Source organism: Podarcis bocagei (assembly GCF_964188305.1).
Source record: "Podarcis bocagei genome assembly, chromosome: 11".
In the NCBI taxonomy this organism is placed as follows: domain Eukaryota; kingdom Metazoa; phylum Chordata; class Lepidosauria; order Squamata; family Lacertidae; genus Podarcis; species Podarcis bocagei.
Window position 1 is genome coordinate 37776620 of NC_138136.1, and position 16584 is coordinate 37793203.

A 16584-nucleotide genomic window follows, 5' to 3' on the forward strand; every position below is an offset into this window, starting at 1 on the left:
CACTTAGAGAGTTAGAATATTAAAAGTTGGTGGGACATTTGGAGAGAGCATGGGCTGCTTGGTTACAACCCCACCAGGAAGTTTTGTGTGGAAGCCTTATTGAAATGAATGGGTACAGACTGGAATCTGAGCTCCTGCATAGCTGCCATTCATATCAACAGCTTGTACAAGAGATCTTCCCAACAGATTGTGCCCCACACTTTCGTTGCTTTCAAACACTGCCAAGAAACATTTAATAGTTTATTTCACACACAGTAAAATAAAGCATAAGGTTTATTGTGGACATTTAATGGATTTTCCTCTACCTTTTCACAATATTCTTAATTTCTGTAGGAGAATTCTTTGGCAAAAGCAGGTGGTCTGAGTGCTGCTGTAGCCCAAACTAAACAGTTCTTTAAAGTGGGCATTTCAATGCTAGAAAGATTTCAAATTTGACAATGTAGTTTTTGCAAATCTAGTTTAAATGACTTGTGAATTATGAGAATTATCACACACTGATTTTACAGGAAAAGTCAACTGAATAGGTTTTAAGAAAATCCAGGAGATATATATATATATATAACATTTTTTCTCAGTTATAATTTCGTGATAAAGCACTTAGTAGCACAAATAGATGCTGGATAGTGTGAGCTGCATTGTTAGCCATGGTTATTAGAAAGGTCAGTGGATTTAAGGCCTTTAAAAGCCACATGGAAAAACAAATAACCCAACATGCCAACTCTGTTATCGCACAATAAAAGGGTTGTAAACAATTGGACATAATTCTGTCCCCTCATCTTTATGCATGAAGCATTCTTATTTTGAGTGCTGTTCTTCAGATTATAAAGTACAAAGACACATTAAGTAAGGAAAGGAGTCAGTAGTGTAAGAAATTCAGTACATTTTTAAATGGTCCCTGGGGTTCCCTTTCGCAGGGTCATATTTGAGCACCAGCATTTTACATCTCTTTGCCATTTGCAGTTTACATTTGCTATTGTTTCATTAAAGGGTTCATTTCTCTCTCTCTCCAAACATCAGAATACAGAGGCTAGTGAAGTCTCCAAGGAATTATTCTAGCAAGTCCTGGAGATGATAAAGGTCACTTTTAAACAGTAGCACCATTTCCTCTTCCTGAGCTTATCCCAGCTGCCCTTTTAAGCACACTCAAAAGGCAAGACACTATGCTGTCTAATAAGCCTTAAAACTCTTCCATTGTGTGTACCACTCTCAAAGGTTTGAGAGAATGAAAGCCCCATAAATTTTTTCAAGAACATTTAATATAAAGAGACTGATGACATCTAGGGGTTCACAGTGGTCCAATATCCAGAACTTAATTAAAGTAGCATCAATTAGAAAAGGCTTGCTTGAAAAAGCAAAGGCTGTTCTGTTTGATTAGAGAAAAACAAATTCTCAAGTAATCTGAGGAAACATGGAGACTGGTGTTCCAAAGCATGTTATCACTCTCTTTAAACCAAGGGTTGCTACCATTTGGCCCTCGAGATCCTGCAAGACCACAACTCCAATCATCCCTGCCTGTGGGCCAGGCCAGCTGGTCCCCATGGGAGGTAGAGTCCAACAGGTTAGCCACCCTAGCTTTAAACACAGAAGCTGAATTCATTACAGTAAAAACAGGTGCCTCAAAGATCTGGCTGGTGAAAACTGAGCTTCCCCCGATTGGATCAATTTCTCCTATTAAGCTGCTTTAGGATTTTGCTGATGCTTTCTGCTTCAGAATGTTCAATCAACAAAGCCCTGGTAACGTGCAGCTCCTCTATATATGCATGCCAACCAGCCCTATAGAACTCACTAAGCCCTGCATAAACTAGTAGGGGAAAAATAAGTAACTAATTAAGCAAGATAAAACAGGAAAAGTGACCATATCTGTTGGTTCAAACCTTGGAACTGAAGTTTAAGGAGTCTTCATTACTCTGAAAAGCAGCACTCCTCTGTCAATGACAGATGGCTGCCATCTCCAATTATTAGGAAATATTAAACAAAAGCAGCTGTTGCAGTTAATACAATAGCCAAAGCATTAGAGCATTTCCTAGGTGGGCCACACAACCACTACTCATGCACTTTTTGTTTTAACAATTGAACTACATTGATTTGCTTTTTTAAACAAAACAACTTACTGGAACGTGGCAGTTGAGATACCACAGCTAGCTTCACAGTTAGCACAATGTTACTACTTAAATTGCTGCCATTAATTTTCATCGGAGACACTGGCATGCATTAACATTAAAATGAATCTAAAGAGCAATATGCTAATATGTGAAGCACGAAAGCCCTTTCATTATTGATTAAAATAGTACACAGCGCAATTTGAGGCATGGTTACTCAGAATCTAGACCTATTTTATTATATGGCTCTTACTTCCAGGTAAGTGTGTATAGGATTGCAGGCTTTGTCCACTAAATAGTTATGACCCCCTTGTAATCATTATCATTTCTCTTGCAACATTACTCCACTCACATATAAGGGCTTGCAAAAAGTTAGTTCTGATCCTAGTAAAGAAAAACTCACTAAGCGGACTTTGGTAGGCATGGGAAATAGAAGATATTACAGTGAGTTAAATTTGCTTTGTCTCCTTGTAATCCTCTATCCATAATTGATATAAAATAATCACATCAAAACGTATTTAGGGATGAAATCTGGGATCAAAAAAGTGATGATTTTTTTAAAAAAGAAACTGCTGTAAACAAATTCTGAACATTCCCGATTATTTTTCAGGGTACGGCTACTTTACAATATAAGTATTTACCTGATTTCTTAAACTCTATTAGATCACAGTTTTAAATAAGTTTACACATTGTAGACTCTTAACAACCCCTGCAATAAAAGGGAAACTCTCCATACTTACTAGGCTAGCTATAGGCAGATTTGTACAGTGGTGCCTCGCAAGACGAAAAGAATCCGTTCTGTGATTCTCTTCGTCTAGCGGTTTTTTCGTCTTGCGAAGCAAGCCCATTGAAGGATTAGCGGATTAGCGCTATTAGCGGCTTATCTGCTGATCGGATCAGCTGATAAGCGGCTTAGCAAAAGGGGGGGGGGGAGGAAAAAAAACCAGCAGGAACTCGCAAGACATTGTCGTCTTGCGAAGCAAGCCCATAGAAAATTCGTTTTGCGAAGCACCTCCAAAACGGAAAACTCTTTCGTCTAGCGAGTTTTCCGTCTTGCGAGGCATTCGTCTTGCGGGGCACCACTGTATTTTGTTGCTCACTGCTTCTGTTCTGAATATTTTATTAGATGCATTCACTCCCAGAGTGACTCATAACAACTTTCAATTGCACCAACCTTTACAGTGTCTTGCATCCTAGTCAGGTTTTCAGATTCTACATCATGTTACCCAGTGATTCATAAAGGTGCCTTTCATTAATAGCATAAATAAATATTTCTATATCCACAAATCCTTTTCACCCACAATCTACATTTCCAATAATTTACTAAGAGCATCTAATAGAGAAAAAAAAGCCCTCAAGCTGATGTCGTTCCCACCCATGACAACATCTTCATCCCAGTGAAGTTTTAAGTTCCATTTTGTAATTTTATCTACGGGTTTGGTTTCTTTGTCAACAAAAAAAGTGGGGATCAATGTCTGCGAGGACTGTAACATGTCAGCATCAGTCTTATCACCAATTATGTTTAAGAGAATCCATAACTTTTGACTTCCAGACTGAGGTGCCACTTTTAACTAAACTTGTTCTCCAGGCTCTCTTAATTTACGTAATGTAAATAAGTTTTCAAAACCAGACTCTACATGTGTGATTTCATAAGAGTTAATGTAGTATCCTAAACATCAAGGTTAGGATAGCTAGTACGCAGATTTATTTTGCCATTCCCTAAGCTGATGGACTTGTACCAGAAACAGCTTCACACTGAGAATCCTCTAGTTGGGCAGCAGAAAGGAGCCAGAAGAGTCCAAACGTAGAGGAGGACACACACCCAACAGGAAGCCATCTTAATCCAGAATATTGACCAGGTTCCAGCAAAGAATTTTTCAATTGCAGCACTTTCATAACTAGAAAGATAAAAATAAGAGATGGGTGTAAATGAGTTGGCTAACCCATTTGTTGATATTATAAAAGGCTGATAAGGCAGGACTCCGTTTTGCAGAAACCATGCTGAGAAAAGTGAGGTGGAATTTCAATAAATAATTTCATCTTCTGCAAGGTTCATTTCATTATTCTTTGTTTAATCATTCTAGCTACAGTGCAACCCTATGCATATTTGCTCAGAAATGTTCTGAATTCAATGGGGCTTACTTCAGGAAAAGGTTCTTGGATCACACTCTTACTCATGCTTAATCATTTAACCAATTTAGCAGGGCCAGAAATTAGACTGGTGGGTCATGCAATTTACTTATTTCCTGCCCCTTAATATATTTTTAATTTGTATCACATTGGCTAATCTTCAGTCTTCTGGAAATGAAACTGATGTTAATAAGTTGAATATTTTTGTTAGAAGTTCTACAGTTTCATTCACGTGTTGCAGTGCTTTGACATGTTCAAATGTAAGCTAAGTTTATCACCATTCAAATCATGACAAGCTAACTTCACCAAGGACAGGATATTAAATACACATAACACAAAACAATGGTTATAATTTATATTGCACATTTCAAGTGCTGCATATATATTAATTACATATTAATCTTCACAACAGCCTTGCAAGACAGGCCAGTATTATTAGCCCCATACCGCAGGGAAGCAGAGGGGTGAGACTAAGACAAAGTAGGTTTGTGGGTAAGCTGAGATTTAGCCAGGAATATCCTGTTGAGCACCAAGCCACTATGGTAGCATACCCACTCAGTGCTATAACCCTTTACTCCAAGAATGTGACTTACTGAAACCAGTGGGTGACTGTCATCATCACATAGAGAGAAGCCAGGAAGAACACAAAGTGGAAATAAGCATAGCTGTATACAGTCCCTTTCTTTTCATCATAAATTACTCTCTGGCCACTCTTTCTGCCAATAGGCTCTTCAACATCTGCTGTGAAACCAAACACATATAAGAAAAATGTTAAGATTTGGTTCAGGCCTAAATCTTCAACACCACTCATTTACTTTGAAAAACAAGCAGATTTTAGGAAGAGCACTCATCTTTCAGGTCATACAAAAGCACAAGCGAACATACTTATTATAGTCTTTGGGAAATTAATTATATTTAAAATGGACTTTCCTAAGGAAGACACTGGTCTTGTTATTCTGGGCCAAGAAGAATCAAGGTACTGAATGTAACCAAGGGAAAAAGTTGCATTTTAATTTAAGAAATGTTTTGACTGAGGATGTTTGTTTGGCTCCTTCCTGATATGAAAAGATATAAAACTAAAGCTCTTTCTATTATGGCAGGGCTTTGGGTTCAAATGAACTCAAAGGTGTGAGTTTATTACTGTTGACTCAGTTTTCCTGTCTGAGAGTAACTGGTGTATTTTGTCTGCTTTGTCTTCTGCAATATTCATTGTTGTACAATGTAATTGAAGATTACATTGGCTTGTATCCAACAGTGTCATTCAGCTAATGGTAAAACTCCCATTAGTGGATTTTCCAAAGCAACTTGCACTTGTGTGACATGGAGGTAAAAGCTCCCTACTGAAGGTGGAATGTAGGAACTTCAAACTTCTAGACAGGTGAAGTAAGCACAACCCAGGCTGAGGAGGAGACATAAGGTGTGGGGGAGCAAAAATACAAGAGAACCAAGTCTATAGCTTGATGTGAAGGCTAGGCAGGCACACTGCTGTCAGGCTGGAGATCAAATGATTTTGAGGTAATGTCATATTCTGAGAATAATGGAGACCTGCAGTTGTAAGCAGAGGGATCTAGGATCCAAGGGAGGCTTCCACTAGAATGGGGAAGCCTTTGCCAGTCTGACTGGGGGGCTACAATAACTGAGCCTGGGAACTTTTGCATGCAAATGCTATGCTCTATTACTGTGCTATTGCCTTTCTCTGCTTGAAGCATTTATTTGTCAATTTATGGTGACAAGAGCTCCCAGCCTGGTGCTCAGTTCATCTTCCCAGATTCAACACAGCATCGTAAGTTACTGTTTGTATTCGGGAATAGATTTCAGAGAAGAGAATGCATGCAAACAGCACAGTTAATGAATAGAATATGTATGAAATACAGTTTTTGCCAGAAAAAATATTTCTGATCTGTGGCCCAATATGAGTAAGGGCCTGCCCTGCCAGCAAAACCTGCAACTTATTCAAGTGCAATCCCTTTGGAAAATGATGCTCTTCACACATTTTGTACTCTAGTATCTGGACTTCTGGAAACCATTGCCTGGAGCTGTAGGAAGAGGGGCTTGTTGCTACTTGAGTGCCTATCAGGGACTCTCAAAAGCTATGAGTCACAGCCTTTTCTTACAAACTTACATGCTCCTCAAAAAGGCAAGGTTGGGAATTTCCCAAACAATTAAATTACTGCAGCTGTCATGAAACTTTACGCAATCACATGCTATATATAGTTCCCCATTCAGGAGAGCTTGCACACTATGAGTATTGCAGAACAAAAAAGTGACGCTTGCAACAAAACTGGATGGGGCAGCTGTAATGTGCTCGTCCTCTTCCCACTCTCTGGCATGAATCACTGGGAGATAGAACTATTTGGGAGCAGAGCAAGCGATGTTAGAATGGGTATGGTTTGAACAGAACAAGTCAAAACAGGAGTTGAATCTCTTACTATATGCACCACACCAACACATAAGCAAGAAAAGAACTATGCCATTTTCCATCCACAGATGTTCTCTCTCTTTGAAAAGCAGTGCCTGTAATTAACATCCCTGTGGTTGCAACTGTTATTTTAAGTTGCACGACTCTCTTCCCTGTAGTTATACATATCTACTTTCCCCACACACCACAGTGAAATCTAAAAAGTAAAATAAAAATAACCCACCCTTTGAGAAGATGGAATGCGTTTCGATAGAAAGTGTTCCATAATACCTATGTGTCTTTGGTTTTACAAGTGTTTTACATGCATTTAAGGTTTCTTACAGTGTTGCCCTATGCCAGCATTTGGAGTATACAGCCTTTAGCTCTGAGCAGAATATGTCACACAGCTATTTGTATCGCCGGCATTCTTGGGTTTACTGGGCAAATCGCACACAACCTCTCTCTTCCTATTCCAAGGATCGTTTGGCTGTTGCCATTTACTAAGTGCAGAAAGTTCTCAAAATGCATCAGGGAAAACACTTTGACTACCTCTTACTGAACTGTCTCTATGCATCAAAGGGGGCAGAGAAATGGATGCCCTGCCCCCACAGATTTCCTGTCTATTCTTGCATCCCTCACCTCACAAGAGAAAGCAAGCACTAGTTAGGGAGAAATGTCCATTCCAATGCAAAAAAAACTACACAAAAAGGTAAGAAGTGGTCTACAAACACAAGCAGCCCACTCCCTTTTTCAAGGTAGTACAGTGGTACATCGGGTTACATATGCTTCAGGTTACAGACTCCGCTAACCCAGAAATAGTACCTCGGGTTAAGAACTTTGCTTCAGGATGAGAACAGAAATTGTGCTCCTGCGGTGCGGCGGTAGCAGGAGTCCCCATTAGCTAAAGTGGTGCTTCAGATTAAGAACAGTTTCAGGTTAAGAACGGACCTCCAGAACAAATTCAGTACATAACCCGAGGTACCATTGTATGTATCACTATGGAAGTAGAGTTGCATGAAAGAATGAATTCCTACCATCTTCAGCAGGAGTACAGCAGAAACAGCAGCGAGCCACCTATACCATAAATACAGAAAACAAGAGAAGGCTTCATTTACCGGGACAGAAACAATTAAACATGCAGAAACATGAGGGGCTTTCAATCAAAACAACAAAAAATAAATTTAGACTACTTGACTTCATTACTTCATAGATTACTTGACTTCATTACTTCATTAGCAAGTAATGAAGTCAAATAGCAAGACTTCAGTAATGGTGATGGCAGGAAACCAAGAATTCATATAGAAAAAACATCACACACACAAATGTTATGATAAATGCACAAATTTTTGAAAGCAACACAGTATAATGAAATAGTTTAAAAGTGAGAGAGTATTTTGGATTTCTCCTGAGATTGGGTAAAAGAGGTACACTGACAAACACAATTCTTTAAAAATGCAAAAAGCACCACATTGTGATATTCTAAACAAATTATTATTTTTCCAGGCAGCACAGGAATGTTGCTTTATTTGCCATTAACCTACATTAAAAAAATATTTTCCTTTGACCACATGGTTGAATGCTTAAGTCTGACACAGGCACAGGCAAAATACTTTCAACGAATGCTATTGAGGTAGGAATTCAATTCTGTGCATTGCTTCCATAACAGTTTGAGTTTTAAATTTAAAACACTTTTGATAATTGCTCTAGTTTTTGCCTTCCAGTTGTCTAAGACAGCAACATATATGGTTAGATTTATCAGACATTCAAGCCTTGCAAATTCTTGAGAGATCCAATTAGCAATGTTGCCATGCATGCCAAGAGCTCTCCATAATGTGGGTAACAGTCTATAGTTTAGATGCAAGAAAGGCTTCCTATTTAACAGATGCAGCTGAAGAATTATGTTTACATTTCTAATCAGGAGACAAAAGCCCTTCTGTCATGGGGAAGAATGAAGCTCACAATAAGCTGCCTGCTGCTACCCTTTTCTTTATGTTACTATGCAATGGTTCTTGTAGCATTCTTTAAGAGCAAATGATCTAAAAGTAATTCTATTATGCTCCACTTTAGTACAACGGTTCAGGGCTCTCTCATGCAGCTTGGACTCTCATCCCAGACAGAATCCATCTGTGTTGTCTCTCACTCAGCAAAAGGAAAATCAACACACTTAAGAGCACTCCCTGACAGTGCTGCTTGCAAGTGACAGGCGTGCTAAATCACATGGCCAACATTTCAGGCTGCTGCTAGGCCAAATGAACTAGCTAGAACAAAACTGGCAGCATAGCGATGGCAAGAACTAAGCCAGCTTACATTTTTGCCAAAGCCCCACACAAGGAGCTGTCATTTCTTTGAAGTACTGTATTTTGGCTGCCATCTGAAACTATTCTAACTTTAAATGCTTTCAGAACTTCTATTAGCACAACAAACCTGAGATTTTTGCACTAAATGTTTAATAAGGATCAGAGGAAGTTGGTCACTCCAAACATATTTGATCTACACTGGGAACATCTGGCATGCTGAACTGGTTCACAAGTCACATTAAACCACAGTTTATTTTAAAGCGAACCTCAGCTTTCCAATCATAGCTTGTTTGAGGGAAACAAACCCTAAGTGCTAGTTCACATGTAACCAGCCTCCCCAGTGCAGGGAAGGGTTAGTAGGGGAGGAGTAACTCGGGAACATTTGAGCAATGTGCAGCAGTACACTACTTGTGTTAAAAACTATGGTATAATGTGACGTTGTGGACCAGATACTGTATAGACTTGACATCGCCACAATGAACACTGGACCAGTTTTGTCACTTCAGATTATTCCATTTTAAAAAATACATTAATTGCTGCTCCACAGGTGGCTCCAGTGCAACATGCCACACATTAAAAACGCACTAGTGCATAAATTCTATGAACTATGTAATGCATCAAGTTTCTGTAGACAGATCCTGCTATAAAACAATTTTCACTCACTCCCCCTACCACACTACTGAGTGTGTGTATGGGGGAGCAAGGACTAGGCAGCTCCCATACTTTGAAGCACACAGGATTCCCCACCTCATTGTTTATACTTTCTGAAGGTATGTTTATTTGCCAGATGAGCCTCAGTTATTTGAATTGCACAACAAACTTTTTAAAAAGAAGGTGCAATTACAACAATGCAAATATGCAATTTTGTGTGTAGATGACTCTCCTTAAGCCTGTGCATAACCACTTGAATTCAGGTTCCTGCCTCCAACTGGAGATCAGCACTGCCTAAACATATTTTCAGCTAAATACCACAAACTCCTAGAAACTTACACCACTGGTTATACACTGGCATAAGAACTAAACACAAAATCCAGTCAAACCACATGACTGACATTTGCATACATGCGTTACCACTGTAATGTGGAAGTTTGGCTATGCAGAAGGTTTTTCTTTTGTGGGAGGGACATCACACCACCAAGGTAGCAGCTCTAAAGGTAAGAACAGTAAGTTTGAGCAAGTGAGACTTTTCCAGCGAGATCCAGGCAAAGAAACCTGGGAGCTTTTAGCCACATCAGAGAACTTGGGGAGCAGGTTGTAGCTGCTTTGTGGGGACTACAGTTCTTAAAAGATAACAGGAGCTTGGTATCAGTGACTTATGAGGAGAAAGCTCAAGTACCAAAGCTTAAAAACATCTTGCAGAGCAAAGACAGGTATAGTTTGTAGTTTTTTCAATGTGACCACCACAATGCCAACATTCGATCGTGTTCTACAATAATATTGAAACAGCCCTGAGTTTTTGTGCAGAACAAGTATGTGTTATGCTTGTACCTAGTATCTTTTAAATGCGAATGAGGAAACTGCAAATGTGTGTGTGGAGCATATGGAACTTTCCATGAAAGAGTGCATGGATTTGGCAGAAAGAGACATACTGCAGAACAAAGAAAAATGTTAACTCACTTCAGTTTCCGGTGTGGCATATATTCCTCTCAGGGCTTCAGAGCTTGCACGCGTTGTTGAGGTCAAGCTAGACACAAACAGGAAAGCAGAAATTAATCAGTGGGAATGCGTCATTCTTAGAAGCAGCCTTGCTGAAGAGACATCTTTTCTAACAATAGGTTGAATAATTTCTGGAAGGCACTAGTCCCAAATGAATTCAGTGGAACAGAGGAGGCCCGATAGCTCCAAAAGGATTGTTTAATAGAAGTTGACCCTTTGGGGAAGACAGACTCCTGCTGCAACCAGAAACCTCTGCAGAAATGGTGTTTCCTAATAGTTTGCCAGACATAAGAGAAAACAAGGAACACACTGGCAAAACAGCAAAACAGATCCCTTCAGTCTTTGTACCCAATGCTTCGCCTCCTGATAGCTCTGCATTGCTCCAGGTGGTCCAACCCAAAACCAGATACCCCAAAATTGGTCTAATTTGGTTTGGACCAGCTGAAACTAGTGCACAGCCCCAGTAAAAACCTGTATCTGTATATGAATGAGCATGGCAGACATACTCTTCCCACAGGAACTTGGGTTTAATCAATCTTCCACTAGAGGTTTCGAGATGAAGGGGGCAGATATTTAGCCAGTTTAGTGTTTCTTCAAAATCAACATACTACACACCAAAAAGACATACCATTCAGATTTTGTAAAGACCACTCTAGTGGGAGGAAACTTCAGTTTTACAGGTTTTGTACTACTTTAGAGCCATATTTCACTCATTCATGTTCTTTGAGAGAAACAGTATGTAAATGCCCTCTTACACCAAGGCAAGGAAAAAATGTGCACGTTGTACTAGAGAAACACTATTAGGAAGATTACATAATACTGGTATGATGGATCTCTATGCACTGTGTAAACATTTTGACTCTAGTAATTTCTATTAGAATACCAGCAATATTATGGCCTCTTAATGGACTCTAATTAAACTACAAAGATTGTATCATCATCTCTTTAGGATGGTACCTCTGTACTGACCCAAGCATATAGATGGGGACTCCCTGCCTTACTGTTCACGTATATGGTGGCTTCATAATTTACACACTCCAATTTGCATTTAGCATACATCAAACTGTATGTTGAAATGGTGCCAAATAATAACTACTACCTCCCTCAAAAGTATTTATTAGTTAAATTTCTGCCCCCTCAATCCTCCCATATAGGAAACATGATAGGAAACAACAAAGCAAAACAAGACAATTAGATAAAAACAACTAAAACCATTAAGAACATTTAAAAGCATTTAAAACCAGCTAAGATTGCCAGGAACAATCAACTATCAGATGCCTGGGTGAACAGGAATGTTTTAATGTTAACCACGATGGAAAGATGCATTTCGCAGTGGGGAAGGGGAATATTCAACAAGTGGGGATCCATCACCAGGAAGGCCCTGCTATGGGTCAGCACAAACTGGGCAGCACCCAGTGACAGCAGCACCAGTAAGACTTCTCCTGCCAATTGTAGGGCCAAATACAGTAGACTGATGCAAGTTTTCTAATTCTATTTTACTTGAATACTTCATTACAACTGCAACTCAAGACATACCAAGAATATAAAATGCAGCAGAAGAGGATGGCAGTACCCAGCCCAGTCACCAAGTTTTCATCCGTTTGTAGCCCCTGGCTAAATTCAGGTACACAGATCGTGATGTTCTTCTGATTCTCATCTAGGACTTAAAATATATATATATTCACAATTAGCATGGCTCATTTTATGTTTCAGTTATATGATTTGATACATCCTAATACTGTATTTTTAAATTAATAAAATCTATATGATCCATAATGAAACACAGTGTACTACTGAAAAGGATAAACTTGCTGTTGTTCTTTTCTATTTTACAGTTTGCTTCATTCATTCATTCATTCTTCACTTTTATTCATGCCATTATGACTAAATGGCAAGGTCTGAAAAGCACCACTTTCCCCCACTCACCCCAATAACCAGCTATTACACTTGCACCAAGGGTGGGAAACTGCAGCGTTCCAGATGTTGCTGGACTCCAATTCCCATCATCCCTAACCAATGGCCATGCTGATTGGGGCTGATGGCAGTTGGAGTCCAACAACACCTAGAAGGTCATAGGTTTCCCATCCCTGCTCTATACCCCCCAAAACATACTTTCTCATTTTTTTCAGTTAGTGACACATCATATTCTAAAAATAAACCCCCCAATAGTAATCATACAACATTTTCCAAACAAAACATTAAAGTATTTCATATTTTTTTTGTAATTGCTAGAAATAAAACAGAAGAAAACTCTACATTCTATGTGTCAGCTGAAGCTAAAATATATACATTAATCTTCCCCTGCTGGTGCCTTCCAGATAGTTAAGCCTACAGTTTCCTTCAGCCTCAACCAACAGGGCCAATTATCAGAGATGATGAGAGTTATAGGGGACCAGGGTAAGCAAGGCTGGCATAGCCTGAACTATATAGGATAGATTCATGTCCTGATATGAATACTACAACGGTATACAGTACTAACAAGTGAAGTAGAGACCATTGGTGTAAATGCACATATAATTCCTGATCCAAACTAAACTTACTAGTTTCTGGTGGTTTGCTTGAAAGAGATGAAAAGGTGAGATACATGACATAGCAGCTGATAATGCCTGACTGCAGCAAGCCAGAATGTGGCTGACCTAAAGTTAAAAAAAAGGAATATTATTAATAATCATTGTTTTAAAACATTTTTGAAAAGCTTTGAGAGAATGAAAATGTATCTTCTCTTTTTTAACAAAAAAGATCTAACCCACTATTTCCTACTACGATTTTTTTAAATTATTTTTAGAATTAGATTTTTCCAAAAGTGACAAGTAAGAGACACGTTACAATTTGCTCTCATAGCTGGTCTATCAAAAGGGAAGGGGGATTCAGAGTTACCCTAACTCATTTACATCTCTGAATGTTTTCTGTCACCAAAGGCTTGATATTAAAGGCTCAAGTAGATAAACAAGTCTTAGAAGACATAAATGGCCAAGAGGAGAATTGAACTTAAAACCTCTGTGAAACTATCACTAACTTAAGTCTCACTGATTTCGATGAGTCTATTATAAGCATGACTAATAAAGTAATTCTAAGCACAGGAAGCTGGCAAAATTTATCCTGGCTTAAATTAAGATGGTGTAAGTTATCCCTATTCCAAATTTTGTTCAGAAGCAGAGCTACTATCAGCTGAGGCAGCCTAAGTCTGGTAAAAGGAAAACAAACCTTTAAAATTGAGTTTGATTTACACCAACCTTTTTGGTGCTCTAAGTTCTGCTGACAGAGGTTGGCTTAAGTCTCTCCTTGCTTCACCCCAAGAATGAATTTTTCTGGGGATTTTACACCGGCATAGATTCTGCCAGCTGAGTCAGATTAGCTCCAGTTCAGCTGGGTTGAGAGAGTTACTCCCATCACTCCAAGATCTGCCTACTCTAAGCTTGCACATCCTGGTGGATCTTGAGTTTGGATTGTGCTGTTAGTCTGGCTCCAACCCATAAGTTAGTAATAATAATAATGCAAAGATTCCTCTAGACGCTGCCTATTCATTCCTCTAGTCTAGCATGGCAGTGGTTCTCAGAAATATGCATTTAACAGCATCTGCTATCCAATCCCTTTTTAACTGGAGATGCCAGGAATTGATCTAGGGACCCTCTGCACGCCAAGGATGTGCTCTGCAACTAAGCTACAGTCCTTCCTTTCAATACATATGGCAAATTGATGCATGCAGGTAAGCCACAGCAGTGCTGTGACCTGATGGGGCTATGCAGCAGTCTTATACAGATGGGCTGTCAGAATTGACAGTGGGTGCTGGCAGATTATTTTACACAACAGAAATTCAGCTGCTGGGTCAGAGACAGCAACAAACAGACAAGTCCCAAAACGCAGGCATAATTCTACTATTGAGGTTCAGTTACGGCCAAGGAAATCAACAGTAGTTCCAGTTAAAGTAATACCAGACCAAAAGAGCTTGCTTACGGTTTTGGACACAGGGCGAGATGGCTATCATTGAAATAAGCAAGCACAAGCCGCCATTGACTCCAAGCAGGATCTTGTTAAAATTGCAGCCATCGGCACGTGTGTAAAAGACAGCCATCACAATCAGAGCTCCAACAGCGACGGAGTACAAAATGAGAGTCACGAGAGCTAAGGAGCCATACCAGAGCTTATTGTGCCTTGTGCCAGATGTCCTGTTGGGGAAAGAAAAGGGCAGCATGTATTTAGCTGAAGGGAAAGCAAATGAAGTCTATGGATTCATTGTAAAGGTATCCTCATGAGGATAGTTCATTATGGGGCAAATTTGCTGTATTTATATTGTTTAATACAATGGATATTTCTAAAAAAGAACAAGCCATGTCTTAATTATTTGAAGTGAGCATGGCCTACTACATACAGGATTCACAAACTGATATGGTCTATGCATGTCTGGAGGGATTAAAATACAGTAAATTGTGACCAGCTATAGGATGAACCTTCAAGGCTAGAAAAGTCAGTGCTTGGTTCCATGAAAATGAATTTGGGTCCAGCAGAATGAAACAGAACAGGATCTATCAGGAAGCATAAAAACTACCATATCTCTCCGTGTATAAGATGCCCCCTCTTTTTTGGGGGACTCCAAATTGAGAAAATGGGGGGGGGGGAAATTGCCCAGAGTTGTTGAGCTTTTTTTGTAGGGGAGGTGAAAATCACTCAACCGCAGGACCAACAAACCCTATCACACATCAACGAAGCAACCAATCGTCAGCACATACAAGGGCTGAGGGCTCCTCAGAGAGGCAAATACAGTGGTGCCCCGCAAGACGAATGCCTCGCAAGACGGAAAACTCGCTAGACGAAAGAGTTTTCCATTTGGAGGTGCTTCGCAAAACGAATTTCCTATGGGCTTGCTTCGCAAGACGACAATGTCTTGCGAGTTCCTGCTGGTTTTTTTCCCTCCCCCCCTTTTTCTAAGCTGCTAAGCCGCTTATCAGCTGATCCGATCAGCAGATAAGCCGCTAAAAGCCGCTAATAGCGCTAATCCGTCAATGGGCTTGCTTCGCAAGACGAAAAAACCGCTAGACGAAGAGAATCACAGAACGGATTCTTTTCGTCTTGTGAGGCACCACTGTACTCCCCCCCCCCCAGCATTTGAGTATCATGCAGAAATCTCAAGAGGTTTCTTTCTCTTCCAAAGTTCATGCCCTGATACAAACACTAAATTTGATCACAGTTGCTATTCAAGGCAACATAAAAACTCAGACAAATGCATGCATGTGCAAGATACATACCAGTTCTTATTCCATTTGTGGGCAAATTCTACAAGCAGGATGAGTTGAATGAGGATAAAGAGGAACCCTCCTGCAGCACCTACATAACGCCATGCTGTAGGACAGTAAAGAGTTGCATTGTCAGTTTTGACTCAGATAAATGAATTATTTTATTCACTATACAGGTTCTTTTTTTTTAAGCAATGAATTCATGGCAAAAGTCCGAAAGAAAGTGGTTCACAAAAAGTGCACTCCAAAATTGTATCTGGCAGATTTCTGATGGTCCAAGATTCTGTCAACTAGCCTAAGAATGGGAAAACTGTGGTCTGATGTTGCTGGACTCCAGCTCCTACCCGTTTCAGGCAGCATGGCCAATTGCAAGAGATTATGGGAGTTGGAGTCCCGCAGCACCAGACAGTCCCAGGCTCCCCGATCCATGTTCCTTCCTATTTTACATTTTCAACACTGGAATATGACTGCAATCACTACTTCATGAAGAGCAGAATGTGCATTGTTTGGTTGGATAAAGCAGTATCAGATCTAAAATTCTGAGGATTTAAAAACATTTTGCAACTACCATAATTCTCAAAACTAAGATTACAAAGCGTGCATTTAAAAACAATGTAACAAAGTAGGAAACAAGTACTGTTTTATTTTTATTTTTTTAATGTTACAACTGTTTTTATAATTTGTTTTTATGTTGGATTTTTGTATACCGTTTAGAGATTTTTTTACCATTAAGTCATTTGGAAATGCGTTTTAAATAAATATTTCATTTTAAA

The 16584-nt window shown here is 39.5% G+C and overlaps 1 protein-coding gene across 2 annotated transcripts in view; it reads right to left on the reverse strand.

The window, feature by feature from the left end:
* Positions 1-3739: 3739 nt before the first annotated feature.
* SERINC5 (serine incorporator 5) overlaps positions 3740-16584 on the reverse strand; it is a 45069-nt gene continuing 32224 nt past the window's right edge. Inside the window, exons 5-12 of one of the 2 annotated variants that reach the window (XM_081213028.1) lie at positions 15824-15917; positions 14535-14746; positions 13121-13216; positions 12117-12243; positions 10542-10608; positions 7662-7701; positions 4823-4967; positions 3740-3997 (exon numbers count right to left, since the gene is read on the reverse strand). In XM_081213028.1, coding sequence (XP_081069154.1) covers positions 3850-3997; positions 4823-4967; positions 7662-7701; positions 10542-10608; positions 12117-12243; positions 13121-13216; positions 14535-14746; positions 15824-15917 — 929 coding nt within the window. In that variant the 3' untranslated portion in view covers positions 3740-3849. Of the gene's footprint in view, positions 3998-4822; positions 4971-7661; positions 7702-10541; positions 10609-12116; positions 12244-13120; positions 13217-14534; positions 14747-15823; positions 15918-16584 lie in introns of both variants that reach the window. The other variant, XM_081213027.1, reaches the window with a different exon arrangement.